The following is a 13,534-nucleotide window of genomic DNA, read 5'->3' on the forward strand; positions in this document are numbered from 1 at the left end:
AAGAAGACCCGGGCCATGTAATCAGCCTTCGAAGCGGTAAAAAACCCCGATCACTGTGCGAGCTGGAAGCGAAAAGGATAACCATAAGTAAGAGCCCGAGGCGAGGACTCACAAGGCTGGCAATAGATGGAGCACAACACTCCCATGATGAAGTCAGAAGCGAGAAACACACTCACAAGAGGGCGCCGGATGCGGGAGCCTAGGCTCGTTGCGGACCGCATGATGGCGCATGAAGCGAGAACCACACTCACAAGATGGCACTAGACAGCGAGTTCTAAAAGAAGATGTCCAACTCAGGAGGAGATGCCAGCAATGTGTGACCACGCAGTAGACGGCTCTGAAGAAGGGGATACGACAATCGAGAGATGGCTTCGCGCAGGATCGGAGGTTCACCAAGTACAAAAAAGATGAGTCCCTGAACCCCTAATCATCGCATATCACGGATGGGGGATGTATGGAAAAACAACGATTAACATAGAAGTAGCAGAAATGCTTAAATAACCCCGGCTTCACCGAAGCAATGCCTAACGGCGGTTACCGGTGAGTGTCCGAATGGGATCGAGTAGAAAAAAAAATATATACTACATACCTTTCATAGACTAACGTACATACCGTCCGGGTGGATCCAGTTCGAGACGGCAGGATAGGTAGAGCAAATGCTCGAAAGCTTTTATTTCTGCATGTAACAAACTGAAGTCAAATAATAAAGAGCTTTCTTTTGGAGTGAAGTCGGTATTAGAATTTCCGAATTAATGCGCAGTTTTTAAACACATCGGACACCTAGTTGTAGCTGGATTGTCAACTAACGAATTTACGCATTTAATATCAAACATTGTTTTAAAAATGTTGTACTTAACGCGCACAACTTTTTTATTTGGTAAGCTAAATTTATAAACGTTCAATTTTTCAATTTCCTCATCTAACCGTTTCATTTCCTTTGTGATTCTCTCACAATCTTCTTTCTCTAGTGACATTCGAAGTGGACGCGTAAAACAAATGTTCTGTGGTGTAGGATTGATCCAACGGTTTTCAAAATATTTCAATTTACACGAAATTTTAATTAGATTGAAGCAGATCACAAACAGAGACATCTGCGTGCTGATTTTTTCCTCTATATCATCAGCTGATTTTTTATGCGGACTCACGTGTCCAGAAGAGCTATCAAACCCTATAGAGGCCACCATTTTCAAATTAGATAACGTGTGTTCGTCTTATTTTTGTGCAAACGAGTCACATGAACGCTCGATTGTTTTATTAAGGGTGCTCTGTAATGAAACAATCACTTCGTTGTCAGAGCTGTGTTGAATTTGTAATAAACAATTTTTTTAGCTGCGTCAATTTTAGTGTAGTTTGGGTAAATGCGAACGTTTCTCTGTACGCAATCACTAAGTAAAGTTTTATATAAGCTTAAACTTTTATTCGTCTTGTTTTTTTATTGGGTATACCGACACACTATTAACGACTGTCTCTACATTCTGACCTTTTTTCGTTTTTGCAATTTTCAGTGCAAGCTCTATTACCTCGATATCGTTATTGCATGAAGCAGCAAATTCTTCTGCTCTTCTGTGCACTGTTTTTGTCGACACATTAACGAGTGGATCGAAAATGATTACTTTTTTTTTTACCACCATTCAACGGAGATTTTTTTTCAAAGGTCTACCCGATTTAGTGCGACGCTTTCGCTTGTTTTTACTACTTCGCGATCGTCCCATTGCAAATTAACTTAATGCGTAATTAATATTATAAAATAACTTTTGTGGTATTTAATTTCTTAAGCACGCACGAATTGTACTAGAACTCCGCACTTTTACGTGTTGACCATGTCCAAATTAATTTGATACAAACCTTTGTTTGTATAGCATAGACCTGGGCAAAACAGACACGCTGCACAAAGCCGATGCCTACTGAATTTTGTAAACAAACTATCGTGGGTCGACTCCAACGTAACTCATCGGTTCTTGTCAGCACACATCAAGAAAAAGTCTATTTTGCATTTGTACATGATCGGTTTTTTGTATTATCCATTTTTCAATCTCGAACTAGTCATTTTTCCGAAATTTAAGCAAATCAAGAAGTTTTCAAACATTTGTAACTCATTATAGAATGACTTCAGCAGAAAAGCGTAAAAGAGCTTTATTGTTGAAAATTGTCCAAATTTATCGACAAACTATAAAGTGATAGTAATACTTAAGAAACTTCATATTATTAAAAGAAACATAAAACTCAAAAAAAATTGTAATAGACTGATATTTTTTATTACCAAGAAAAATTCGAGAGTATTGAAAAACCTAAGAAATACATCGATAAAAACTATTTTCGACTAATTGACGTTGTTTGGGCTTTTTTTTGTGATCATATTATTATAATATTCTTCTTTACTGAAACTTGGATAATTTTAAAAAAAAGCCCTCTTGCTGTTTTCCGTTAAAATCGGTTTATACTGCACTAGGAATTTTTTTTTGAAATACTTGCAATAAGCATAAATTTCGTAATAATGCCCATTTTGGAACTCTGAAAAAGGTTGATAGACGGTCCCAATATTTGTACTAAAATTTTGGGGCACTTTCGACATGTTAAATAATATCTGCGGTCGAAAGGGCTAACGAGATAACTCCATTTTTTTTAAAATCGAGTTTATAACATAAATTACCTATATATTATGTCTACTTTAAGGAACAAGTATCCAAAAGCAGAAAATAATACCTATCGTTAAATATAACATCGTGCTTAACGGGATAAGTCCATTTCGGTGCAAACGATTTCCGGCCAAACGAGTTAAGTCTACCTCCACGATCCCTGTACTGAAATACTGAGTCTACATTAATTTAGTCTACTGGAGTGGATAGTTGCATATCATCTATTTTGAAAGAAATTTGATTTTTACTGTTGTCTTAATCGAACGCACCTAAATTAAAATTTCAACTGCCACGTGTGATTTGCGCAGACCAGTATACATAAGCATAAATGCAGATGAACTCATATTACAGCGTTCTCAAGGCCCGATGATATAAACAACACTAGCCAACGATATATCATATAATTATTCAAGGTTTAAAGTACTAAAATAAATTTTCAAAAAAAGTATAAATAATTTCAGTCATACCTTTGTACTTTTTTAATTCTATGTATGTGGAATTTCACTTCAACTCTCCCAGTACCGCACAGCATGTCATGATTTAGTCAAATCGCTAAATTTATAACTCGCTATATAAGGATCTACAAGAATTCATTTTTAAGATTTTTCTTAATAGTCTAGATCGAAAGATCAGGAAATTTTTCATCGATGTAGGCAACGTCAAGAGAAACATTTTTTGATATTAGTGAGATATCGCAAGAGAAATAAGAAAAAACGTAGCTTTTTCGCGGTTTTTGCATGCCCGACCGTCGCAGTGTGCGTTAAAACCACGTTTTTTCTTATTTCTCTCGAGATATCGCAATAATATCAAAAAATGCCTCTCTGGACATTGCCTACATCGATGAAAAATTTCCTGATTTTTCGATGTAGACTATTAAGAAAAATCTTAAAAATGAAGTTTTTGAGATAATCGTCTCTCAAGTTTTTCTAGCGATTTTCCCGGGTACAACGGAAAATTTCGGGAAATCTGACCTGACCTTCGGAAAGCTAAGGCGATTTTCCATCGAAATGTCGGGTTACTTTTTTCTTGTAGGTGCATTAAGATACTTTTATTATCTTATAGTATAAATTTAGCAATTCGACTAAATAATGACGCGCTGTACGGAACTGGGAGAGTTGACGTGAAATGACACATATAGGGCATTTGGAATTTTTATAAAGTTATACATGAATAATATTTTACAAAGTAGAATTGTAGGAATAGTTTTTATCATGAAATACAGGCAAAACATCGATTTCGAAAACCAGTTCCCACAGAAGTGGACTTATCTGCTAAGAGGGGAAAGGGCTAACGAGATAAGTCCATATTTTCTGCTACGCAACCACACTTTCAATTTAATAGATATACGGGTGAAAAGATACCTCATAATCGGTAAAAATATCATAGGTACAGATCTTTAGTCATCCGCGTCTAGCTAGGCACTCGTGCGCAACTTAAAACGTGTTTTTCTCGAAAACACAAAAAATTGAGTAATCTCGTTAGACCTTTCAATCACAGATATGTTTATCACGTTAGACGGATCAAGAAAACTAGAACTCATAAGGTGGAGCCGGATGATGAAAACCACACTCGTAAGATGACAATAGGTGTTGAGTATCGCACTCGCAAGACGTAGCCGGAAGCAAGAACCACACTCAGAAGATGGGAGCTGAAAGCGAACTGGAGGCCTTGCAAGTAAGCAACAAAAGCGAGAACCACACTCAAAAGATGGCAATTTAAGGTGAAATAGTCTCAGAAGACTCACAGGAAGATAGTGCCGGAAGCGAGAGCTGGATCGCCGGATGGCACTAGTGGAGCTAGTTTTTACCCTTTACTTCAGAGGAAACGCTGAGTAGCAAAATGGTGACTCACAAGAAGACTACTCAACACTAGGCTCGGCCTGGCATCGTGTAGCAGTTGGGGATTGCCACACCAAGGAAGAGCTCATATAGTGCGATGGCCTCTCCTCACGACGTAATACCTAACAGTGGTTCCGCGGGGAAAGATCAAGGGTAGGAGAGGTGAGGAAGGTTTTATTCGGTATTAGTAGTACACAATCAGTACAATACTCAAGTTCGACGTAATCATGTGACACACCGTCGCATGTTTAATCCGTTAATCGATTTTCTTCTTGGAGAAAAAAAAGACATACACATGCATACAGACATTAGTTGAGAATTCAATGTAATTCCCAAATATGTGAACCAAATTGTTCTATGATTTCTGGTTCAAACCGTCGTTTTGACGCACATTACAAAGCTTCCTCTAAGAGGATGCAAAATTACAACAGTACTCTATATTTATGACATTTTTAAATTTTAATTATTGTAGGTAATTTACGAAAATAGAATCGTATAAGAATATACTTACCATTAGATTGGTGATTTTTTAGTAATCCTTCCAGTAAGTTAAGGCACTGTTTAATATACATCGATTCTAACAGTTTCATCTTGGTAATTAACTTAGTTCGCAAAAATTCATATGAATCTTCAAATAATTTATCAAAACATTCTCTAAATATTTGAGCTTGATGCGCTGGCCGCGTTTTGTACCAACTCTGCAAAATTCATTAGTAGATAAATTTCAACAATTTATTAAGAATCAAGAAATCGTGTTTATAAAATCTGTGGTGAATAATTAAAACAACTTAAGTTCACTTTGCGAGTTTTCGAAAATCACGTTTTGAGGTGCGTGTGAGTATCTGAATAGATACGGATAACTCAAAGTATAATATTTTGTTTAGTCGGGAACTCTTCTTTCAAAATAGTCCTGATAGTTATGTTTTCATTAAATGAAAATTAAGAACGAATTTATTATAGCGAGGAAAACCTGTAGGTTCAAAGAACTCACTCTTTCATTTGAACACAAATGCGCACAATTCAAACAAGAATTGACCGAGGGCTCCCCCTACGGAAATTTCAGGGCCACTCTAATTCTTAAAAATTCTTAAAAACTCTTTAAAAGTTTACGTAAGTCTTAAAAATTCTTATAAATGTTCGGATTTTTAAGAGTTAATAAAACTTTATAAGAGTTTTAAATGAAATAAATAGAAATATTCAGACGGGTAAGGCAATCGCTTATTGAATTTTAAAAAATGTTTACAAGTTACAATATTTTTTATAAACAATTAAGAAGAGTTATTAAGAGTTATATAGTGTTGATGAAAGTTTTCAATACTTTTAAAGACTTTTTTGATCGGTATCCAATGGTGAAAATATGAGTCAAGAATAGAGGAAAATTAGAGAAAAACCATGTTTTATTGACACATATGATGCTCAATAATGAAGTCTGTTTGTCTGCCGATGACCAAAATTTATCAGAACTTGTATTTTGGTGTATCGATGAACATATTACAATATTGGCTTAATCGCTGGATACGAACATGTTTATTTTTGGCACTGAGGCTAAATTTTAGAAATTAAGGTCTTTGGAGGTTAAACATATGATTTTTGACATTAAATTTGAATTCCTCATCAAATTTTACATAAAAAATCATGTTTCACTAATTTTTTCATATTTACCCTTGGGGAGCAGAATAAAATATGAAAAATCAAATTACAACTCTGATACAAAGGGGGGGGACAGTTGACGCCATATAGCCGACATATTTATGAAAAAGCTTTATTGTTTTGTATTTTTTTAAATGTTTTGGGAAAAAATCATCTCAAGTTTTTGTTTGTATATCAAAAAGCTGTTTGAGTAATTTAGCAACAAGTTTTTCAGATGATTCGTCATTTAATTTTTTTTCAGCTGACGCAAACTAAAATTTAATATCATTTTATATTAAAGTATCACTTTTAGACCTTTTAAAGAATATTATATAAGGCAGACATACCTCAAAAATTGGTTGCCATTTTAAGACTGATGTACTAAAAAACACCATTCCCATTCGAGAAACTGTTGCTGGAGAGGCATTGTCAACATTGTCACATTCAAAAATCAATTTGACGTTCGGAGCCATTATCATCCGATCACCATTAGCTAATGTTAAAGTTTTATTATCATCTAGAACAGAATTTAGATTTTCTATCCAAATAGCATCGACAGGACCATCCAAAACAATCCACAGGCATTCACTTTTTTTTATTTGCAAGGATTTTCGCCAGATTGTAGAAAATATGCCATCAGTCCAATCATTAGTTACTACGTCTAATTTACCAAACATTTGTGAAGCTGTAATGGCCTGTAATACATATTTACATTTATAATTAAAATTATATAGTTTTATTAAATAAAAAAACAATATGTAACGGCGATAATAAGGCGGAGGTTGAAAGATCAAGTACAAATAAAAGTCAAAATAAACATAGGCTCAGATGTAACAGGGTTCGACGCACCAGTATCGTACAACTTACAAGGAAACCTTCTCACCTTCGGGTCATGGATTTGCTCCAAAATTATTTTGGAGTCTCCTGGTACCCAATACTGAAGCCCCCTGTGCTTAGTTTGATCTCATGGGCCTTAGGGCCCATTTTTCAGAGGATTTTCCACATTATGAAAAAATCTTTGTTATTTTTTATATCGATATAGAAGTACTTTAACGAAAAAATGCGATCAAAAGTTTTAAATTTTTCAAAGAATCTGCTTGAATTTTTCCATAATTTTTGGGACCATCTATCACTTAATTTAAGAGGCCCAAATTTGACGCTTTTTTAATAGATTTTAGGACTTCTCAAAGAGAGTGATAGATGGCCCCGAAAATTCTGAAAAAATTCAAGCAGATTCTTTGAAAAATTTTAAAACTTTTTATCGTCACATTTTTTCATTTAAGTAGTTCTATATCGATATAGAAAATAACAAAGATTTTTTTATAATGTGGAAAACCCTCTAAAAAATGGGCCCTAAGGCCCATGAGATCAAACTAAGCACACGGAGCTTCAGTATTTAGTACCAGGAGACCCCAAAAAAATTTTGGAGCAAATCCATGACCCGAAGGTGAGAAGGTCTCCTTGTTAGTCAAACACACGTTCATATACACAGCGGGACTGGAGCACAAGTAAAGAGGTGCGTATTATTTTATAGTAAAAGTACGAAAATTTCTTTAACATGCGCTCCATCTGTGTGTATTTTGAGTTTACACCTGAGAGACAGACAGAGGTAGATTGATAGATGCTTTATTGGACTTATGGACTACCCTGTGTGCACCTTGGTAATAAATGGGGCGAAATTTCTCAAAACTCCTAGCGCCTCGCGCAACAGCGTTTTTGAGCGGAATTGCTCAATTTCTAACTCGCTCTAAAAGTACCTAAACGAACCTGGAAAAAATAACCAACCAGTGATTTCAATAAGAAATTTTCTCAGCTTTCCAATGGTGACGTCCAATTTCCCGGAATTTTCCATTTTCACCTCAGAAAATGCAAGTTAACTTTCAAACTCGAATATCTCAAAACGCGTCATATTTTTGCGTTTTTTATTGTTTCAATGGAAAGCTGAGATTTTTTAACATAAAAAACAGTTGTTTTCAAAGTGCAATATTCATAATTTCTATGAGAGATACGAGCAAACATAGTTTGCGCTCGGCCGTCTGGCCTGGACGCGCGACTCGATGTAATCACATCTCGCACAAATGACAATGTAATTCAACTGGAAAAATTAATAAAAATATGTTTTGAATGCTTTTTTTCCTTAGCTTTCTCGTGGTGTAGTCAGATTTTTCGATAATTTTCATTTTCACAAGGAAAAATGTACTTGACCGTTTATTTCCTACATTTCCTCGTCTTTTCCGATTTTTTAGCCTTTTTTTCATGATTTGATCTGTAAATGACCTTCAAATGACCTTAATTCAATCTAATTTTGAAAAACCGACATCGAATTCAGATTCAGCGACCCCAAAAACATAAACTCCGCTAGGTCCGGTATAATGTCGCTACGACTTATAGTAAAATAATAACATTATGCATTAGGATGTCGCTCGAAAGATTACTCAAGTCTCTAAAGCGACGCCCTTTAGTATGACCAACATCCTCGAAGTGTGATAATATTACACAAGGCATGAATGATTAATAATAATAATCCAATTAAATAAATTAATTAATAGAATACATAACAACTAATAATATTTAAACCATTGAATCAATAACTAAATCAAATTATAAATACAATATTAATAAAATCTTTCGGTTACTATAAGTTAGAATAAATAATAATATTAATAAATAATTAATTATATGATTGTAAGATAAAACAGTGATTAGTATAGATACTAACTGTTTTATCAAATAAACTCGAATTTGAATGAAAGGCTTGAATACTTGACACAAAGAAGTATAGAGGCGTGTCAAGCTCCCTGACAATCTCCCACGCCAAAGACGAATCGCTGCAGCCTGCAGTTTTGCTGCGGTAGTAAGTAGATCGGGCCTGACCGGTTGTACACGCAAACGGACACGCAAACTCCTGAATGCCTGTAAGTCGTCCCGCCAAATAAGGCACCTGTATCGCCACTACGCCTGATTTTACCTTGATACCAGAGCTAATCAGTAAACCCCAGCTTCCAGTTCTTCTTCGGTCTGAATGTGAGGTATAGTGCATATCTGTCAAATAACTCGACTATCAACGATATGAACGCCTCGACCTTGTAGTCCACGCTCCTCAGGCTGATGATACAGACCCAATCAATAGCAGCAAGATAGGCGTCAAACAGAAGCGGATCGAGACTTTTTAAGTCACGGCAGCTGAAAGCAATCTTGACAGGAGTCGGCACATCGATCAGGAAGGTGGCGAATAGTGCGTCGTGCTTTGATATGCTTGGATAATGCATTTGAGATATGTCCACGGTTGTAGACCTCCAGCGCAGATATAATCGATCGTTGGGTGAACGTTTCCTGGATGACGCGTGGGCTCGAACGGTAAGGGCGAAATGTTGAGTGACGTGAAGAAGTCCTGCAGAATATTAAGCGTGGTGGAATGCACCGGCCAATTAATGTTTAAATCGCCACAGAGAATCATTTAGTCATAAGTCATTCTGCAGTTCAGCAAAGTTTCGTTGACTTCACTCTAAAAATTGGCCTTCGAAGGGCTGTAGAACACATAGATGAGGACTTTCGACGATCCAACCTCAATAAGCAGAAACATGAACTCGGGTCTGTAGTGATAGATCTTAGGTCGCTCCGAATATGCCATGCATCAACACCACTGGCCATTGGGCACATAGAATGCCACTCCACCACAATTTCTGCCAATGCGGTCATGACGTAAGAGGATGCATACAGCAGTATCGAAGGAAGTCGAATGCACGTGCGTATTGAACCAAGACTCGCAGATTGCAAACAAATGCAAACCGTGTTGCAATACAATCAGCTTTGCGTCGTCAAAGTAAGCGTCAAGAGAATGGGCGTTAACGTATCCAACTTTGAGCTGCATGGTCTGTCTATTTTCCATTATTGATGGTATGTATTTTGCGATCAATCCTCTGACGCAGTATGATACATTTATTCTTACCTCTAAAGGAATTCAAGCAGCTTTTAAGCTTTGCCTCGGTGCAGTTCACGCATTTTAGTTTTTTATTAGATGTGCATGCCTCAGTGAGATGTTCACCGGCACAGTAAGAGCAGCGTGCGAGATTGGAACATCCTGCAGCTGTGTCCAAAGCCGGATCACTTTTAGTTCTGAGTAACTTTCAGATGGTCGTCGACACATCAGACAAGCCACTGAATGTTGATTCTCTTACGAGCCGGAAATTGTTCCTGCAGACACTTGAGATGAGTCTCAATTACGAATGAGTGGTATTTCTTTTTGCCAGATGGATAGAGAAATTCTATGTTTAAGTCATCAGAGTTAGCTTCGGGAAAGTTCTGATCAACAATGATTCAAAGAATATTCTCGTTTTTTAGTTCAACCGATAAGTCGTTTATTAACATGCGCAGGTTGAGCAGAGAGTTCAGTTAACCTCGAGGCCGATTTCTTCAAGCTCTTTACATGTTTCGAAAGTTACAGCGAGAAGATCCCCACCCCCATCCTCAAAGACGACGGTGGCTTAGGTCCTAATCGGACGCGATCGATGCTTATCTTGAGCTTCCTTGGGTTTACCGATTTCATAAGCTCGGCTGTAATAGCCACAGAGTCGGCAACTGATCCACAGAATCCTCCTTTGGGCCAATAACCATTTTGTTACATTAAGGGGTACTAAATAGTTTGTTGTGTGGTAGTGTTATTTTGCTTGATGTAGAGCGTGAGTTAGAGGACCAGAGATTACACTCACGTAAGATCGAGGGCTATTGACGGTGATAGACGACGCGTGGTCCTTAACATTAGTTGATGCGTCATAAATATTTTTGCAAGCACTCAAAAGTGCATTCGCTGGCGCTGGCGAAGATAACGCATGCCAATTTCGCGGTATGGTCGCTTATAAAGAGGTTGAAATCGTCACATAACTAATTGATAGCCATGCAAAACTCTCGCTTCCGTTCTGAATTCCGTTTCATTGTAAGCCAGCCCAGAAGTGTAGCACGATGTGTGCTGATAAACATTAAGAAGCATTTCACTTTCTGAAAGAATAAGCCAATGAATATCACAGGGGTGGGTGGCTTGCGGTCATCGTCATATTCATTCAGCGACCAGCGCGTCACAGTAAAGCATACGATTCTTGCGACTCAAGTAGCCTATTTGAACCCGGGGTATGATGTTTCATAATACACTATTTGATACAAAAAAAATTTACACATAAACTATAAAACAGTATACAGCATGTGAAGTGCAGTCAGATTAGATAAAGGGTCATTTACTTGCATACACGTAACTATATTGTTAATGGTTTTACAGTACCTTCGGATTCATGCGAACTTCTTTATGTGGAGTTCCCAGTTCTGTTAATGATTTCATTAAAGTCCACATTGATTGAGATTTTCCAGAACCAGTTGGTCCCAATATCATAATTCCATGACGAACTAATGACGTTTCATATAACTGGAAAATATACATTTTACACATATAGTAAATAATGTTCATTATTTTTTTGACTTATTATCAATTTTAATATCTAAATATATATTTCTTACATAGCAGTTTAGCTCATAAATTTTGAACTCAAATACAATATGACATTAGAAGCAACTTTAACGTTTACTATGGACTGAACCGTATTTAGGACTAAAACAAAAATACTTGATTACAAGCCTCAGTTTGACTCCAGCGCGTTTTTGGTTCATAATTATCGATAAAAGGTTCTGTTTGATAGAATAGTAATTAAATAGTAAATATTTAATCTCTCGAACCTCTTTAATGGAACTAACTGATTTTTTTACACTAAAAATAGATGTTGATAGAAAATATCTAAAACTTGTTTAAAAAAATTAACTTAATTAGTTGAATAAAACTAAGAAATAAAACTATAAAAAATAATGGAGTGTCTTGCACCTCGATGGTCATTAGCACTAGCACCAAATGCAAGTTGTTTTAATTCTAAGACTTAATTACTACTGCTATTATTAAAACAAGATGTATTTTGCTTGAATGTTGGTTGATAATAAACTATTCATCAGTTACGTGGTAGAGCATTAAACGGGATCGGATGATTTACTGCGATAATTTAACAGTGGAAATAATATATTACGTATCTAGGTTAGGAAGTGGGTCATGACAGCCACGCGCAAGCTGCTACCCGAGGCGTGGTCGAGGTAGTAATAAAAGTTTGTAGAATATGCTTTTCCAGTAAGCTGGTCTTAACTGTGTCATATGATCAAATAGATGTGTAAATAAGAGTTTGAGGGTCGCGTCGAATTCAAACCCGAACATATTCGTTCATCAAGTCGATAGATACAGACTACAATTCTCACTCAAATAAAGCCAGTGTTCTCATAGCCAGTGTTCTTATTTTCATAATTTTTGTGAAACGTAAAAAGCTCTTCTACTTATCTCTTGTACTTCGTGTATTCTAATGATTAGTCGTAAATTTTTCTAGTTTTAATATTTCTGAATTTGACATATGAGTAAATCTCGTGAAATTTTAATATTTTGCCATTATAAAAAATTTTTTTTTAAAACTGTCATGAAATTTTTTTTGGGGACTTAAGTGATTCAGAAACCTGAAAATAATAGTGTTTATCAAATTTGGGCGAGGACCATCGAGGATTTGAAAAAGTACACGTTAAAGCTGAACCATATTTTTAAGGCAATATTTGCTCCTAAATTTGGTTAAAATATTGATTTTTTGACATTTAAAAAAAAACCACAAAGCGTCATCTTTTCCAAAATATCAAAAACTAAAATGGGCAATATTAATCGAGCTATTTATAGTAAAACTGTTGATGTGCATCGCAAAATTCGATTAAAATGCTGTTTATATCGTACATAACTTTTTTTACAAGGCACGCACACCAAAAATAGACATTGCAACGGCGCTAAAGGTATTTTCGCGTTGAAACAGAGTTCGCGACGCGCGGACTAGACGAGAGAGCGAAGGGAGAGCAGCGATATGCGAGCTTCCCCTTCTCACTCGGCGCTCTTGCCGCGCGCGCAGCAACGTCGCCGTGCACATGTCCCACTCCGTGAGGAAGCCAGGAGAGAGAGAAGAGCAGAGAGAGCTACCCCCAGTTGTGACCACAGAGAGCGCGGGTATAAAAGCAAGGCCCCGAGTCCTACTGACCTCATTATTATTATTACCATATTACTCTCTTATTGCTACTAGTACATTAGTATTCAATCAGTTACCGAATTACCATATACTCAACTCAGTGCGGTACTTAAAAGAATTCAAGTAACGCGTTCATTTGATTACGCAGCTGTTGCGATTATTCGATACTTTCACTCAATTGTTCTATCGATCTTCGTAACCGCTGTTCGCTGGTTATTACTTCCTCCCGAAGTAGTACTCAGTAACAACAGTTTCGCGTACGCGGGATTTGTGCGACCAAGTGATACTTTAGTGTTTCGGGGTTTATACGTGACGTAATATTCACTGTGAATCGTGTTGCACCCTCTAGGGG

At 36.6% G+C, this 13,534-nt stretch overlaps 1 protein-coding gene across 1 annotated transcript in view; it reads right to left on the reverse strand.

Moving 5' to 3' along the window:
* The window catches only part of LOC106651296 (dynein heavy chain 8, axonemal), a 170,198-nt gene that overhangs the window by 74,995 nt on the left and 81,669 nt on the right, over positions 1–13,534 (reverse strand). The window contains exons 17-19 of the mRNA XM_023462255.1: positions 11,376–11,516; positions 6,451–6,798; positions 4,986–5,172 (exon numbers count right to left, since the gene is read on the reverse strand). Coding sequence (XP_023318023.1) covers positions 4,986–5,172; positions 6,451–6,798; positions 11,376–11,516 — 676 coding nt within the window. The remainder of the gene's footprint in view (positions 1–4,985; positions 5,173–6,450; positions 6,799–11,375; positions 11,517–13,534) is intronic.

The sequence above is a fragment of the Trichogramma pretiosum genome, unplaced genomic scaffold, assembly GCF_000599845.2.
Source record: "Trichogramma pretiosum strain Unisexual culture from Peru unplaced genomic scaffold, Tpre_2.0 scaffold9, whole genome shotgun sequence".
In the NCBI taxonomy this organism is placed as follows: Eukaryota; Metazoa; Arthropoda; class Insecta; order Hymenoptera; family Trichogrammatidae; genus Trichogramma; species Trichogramma pretiosum.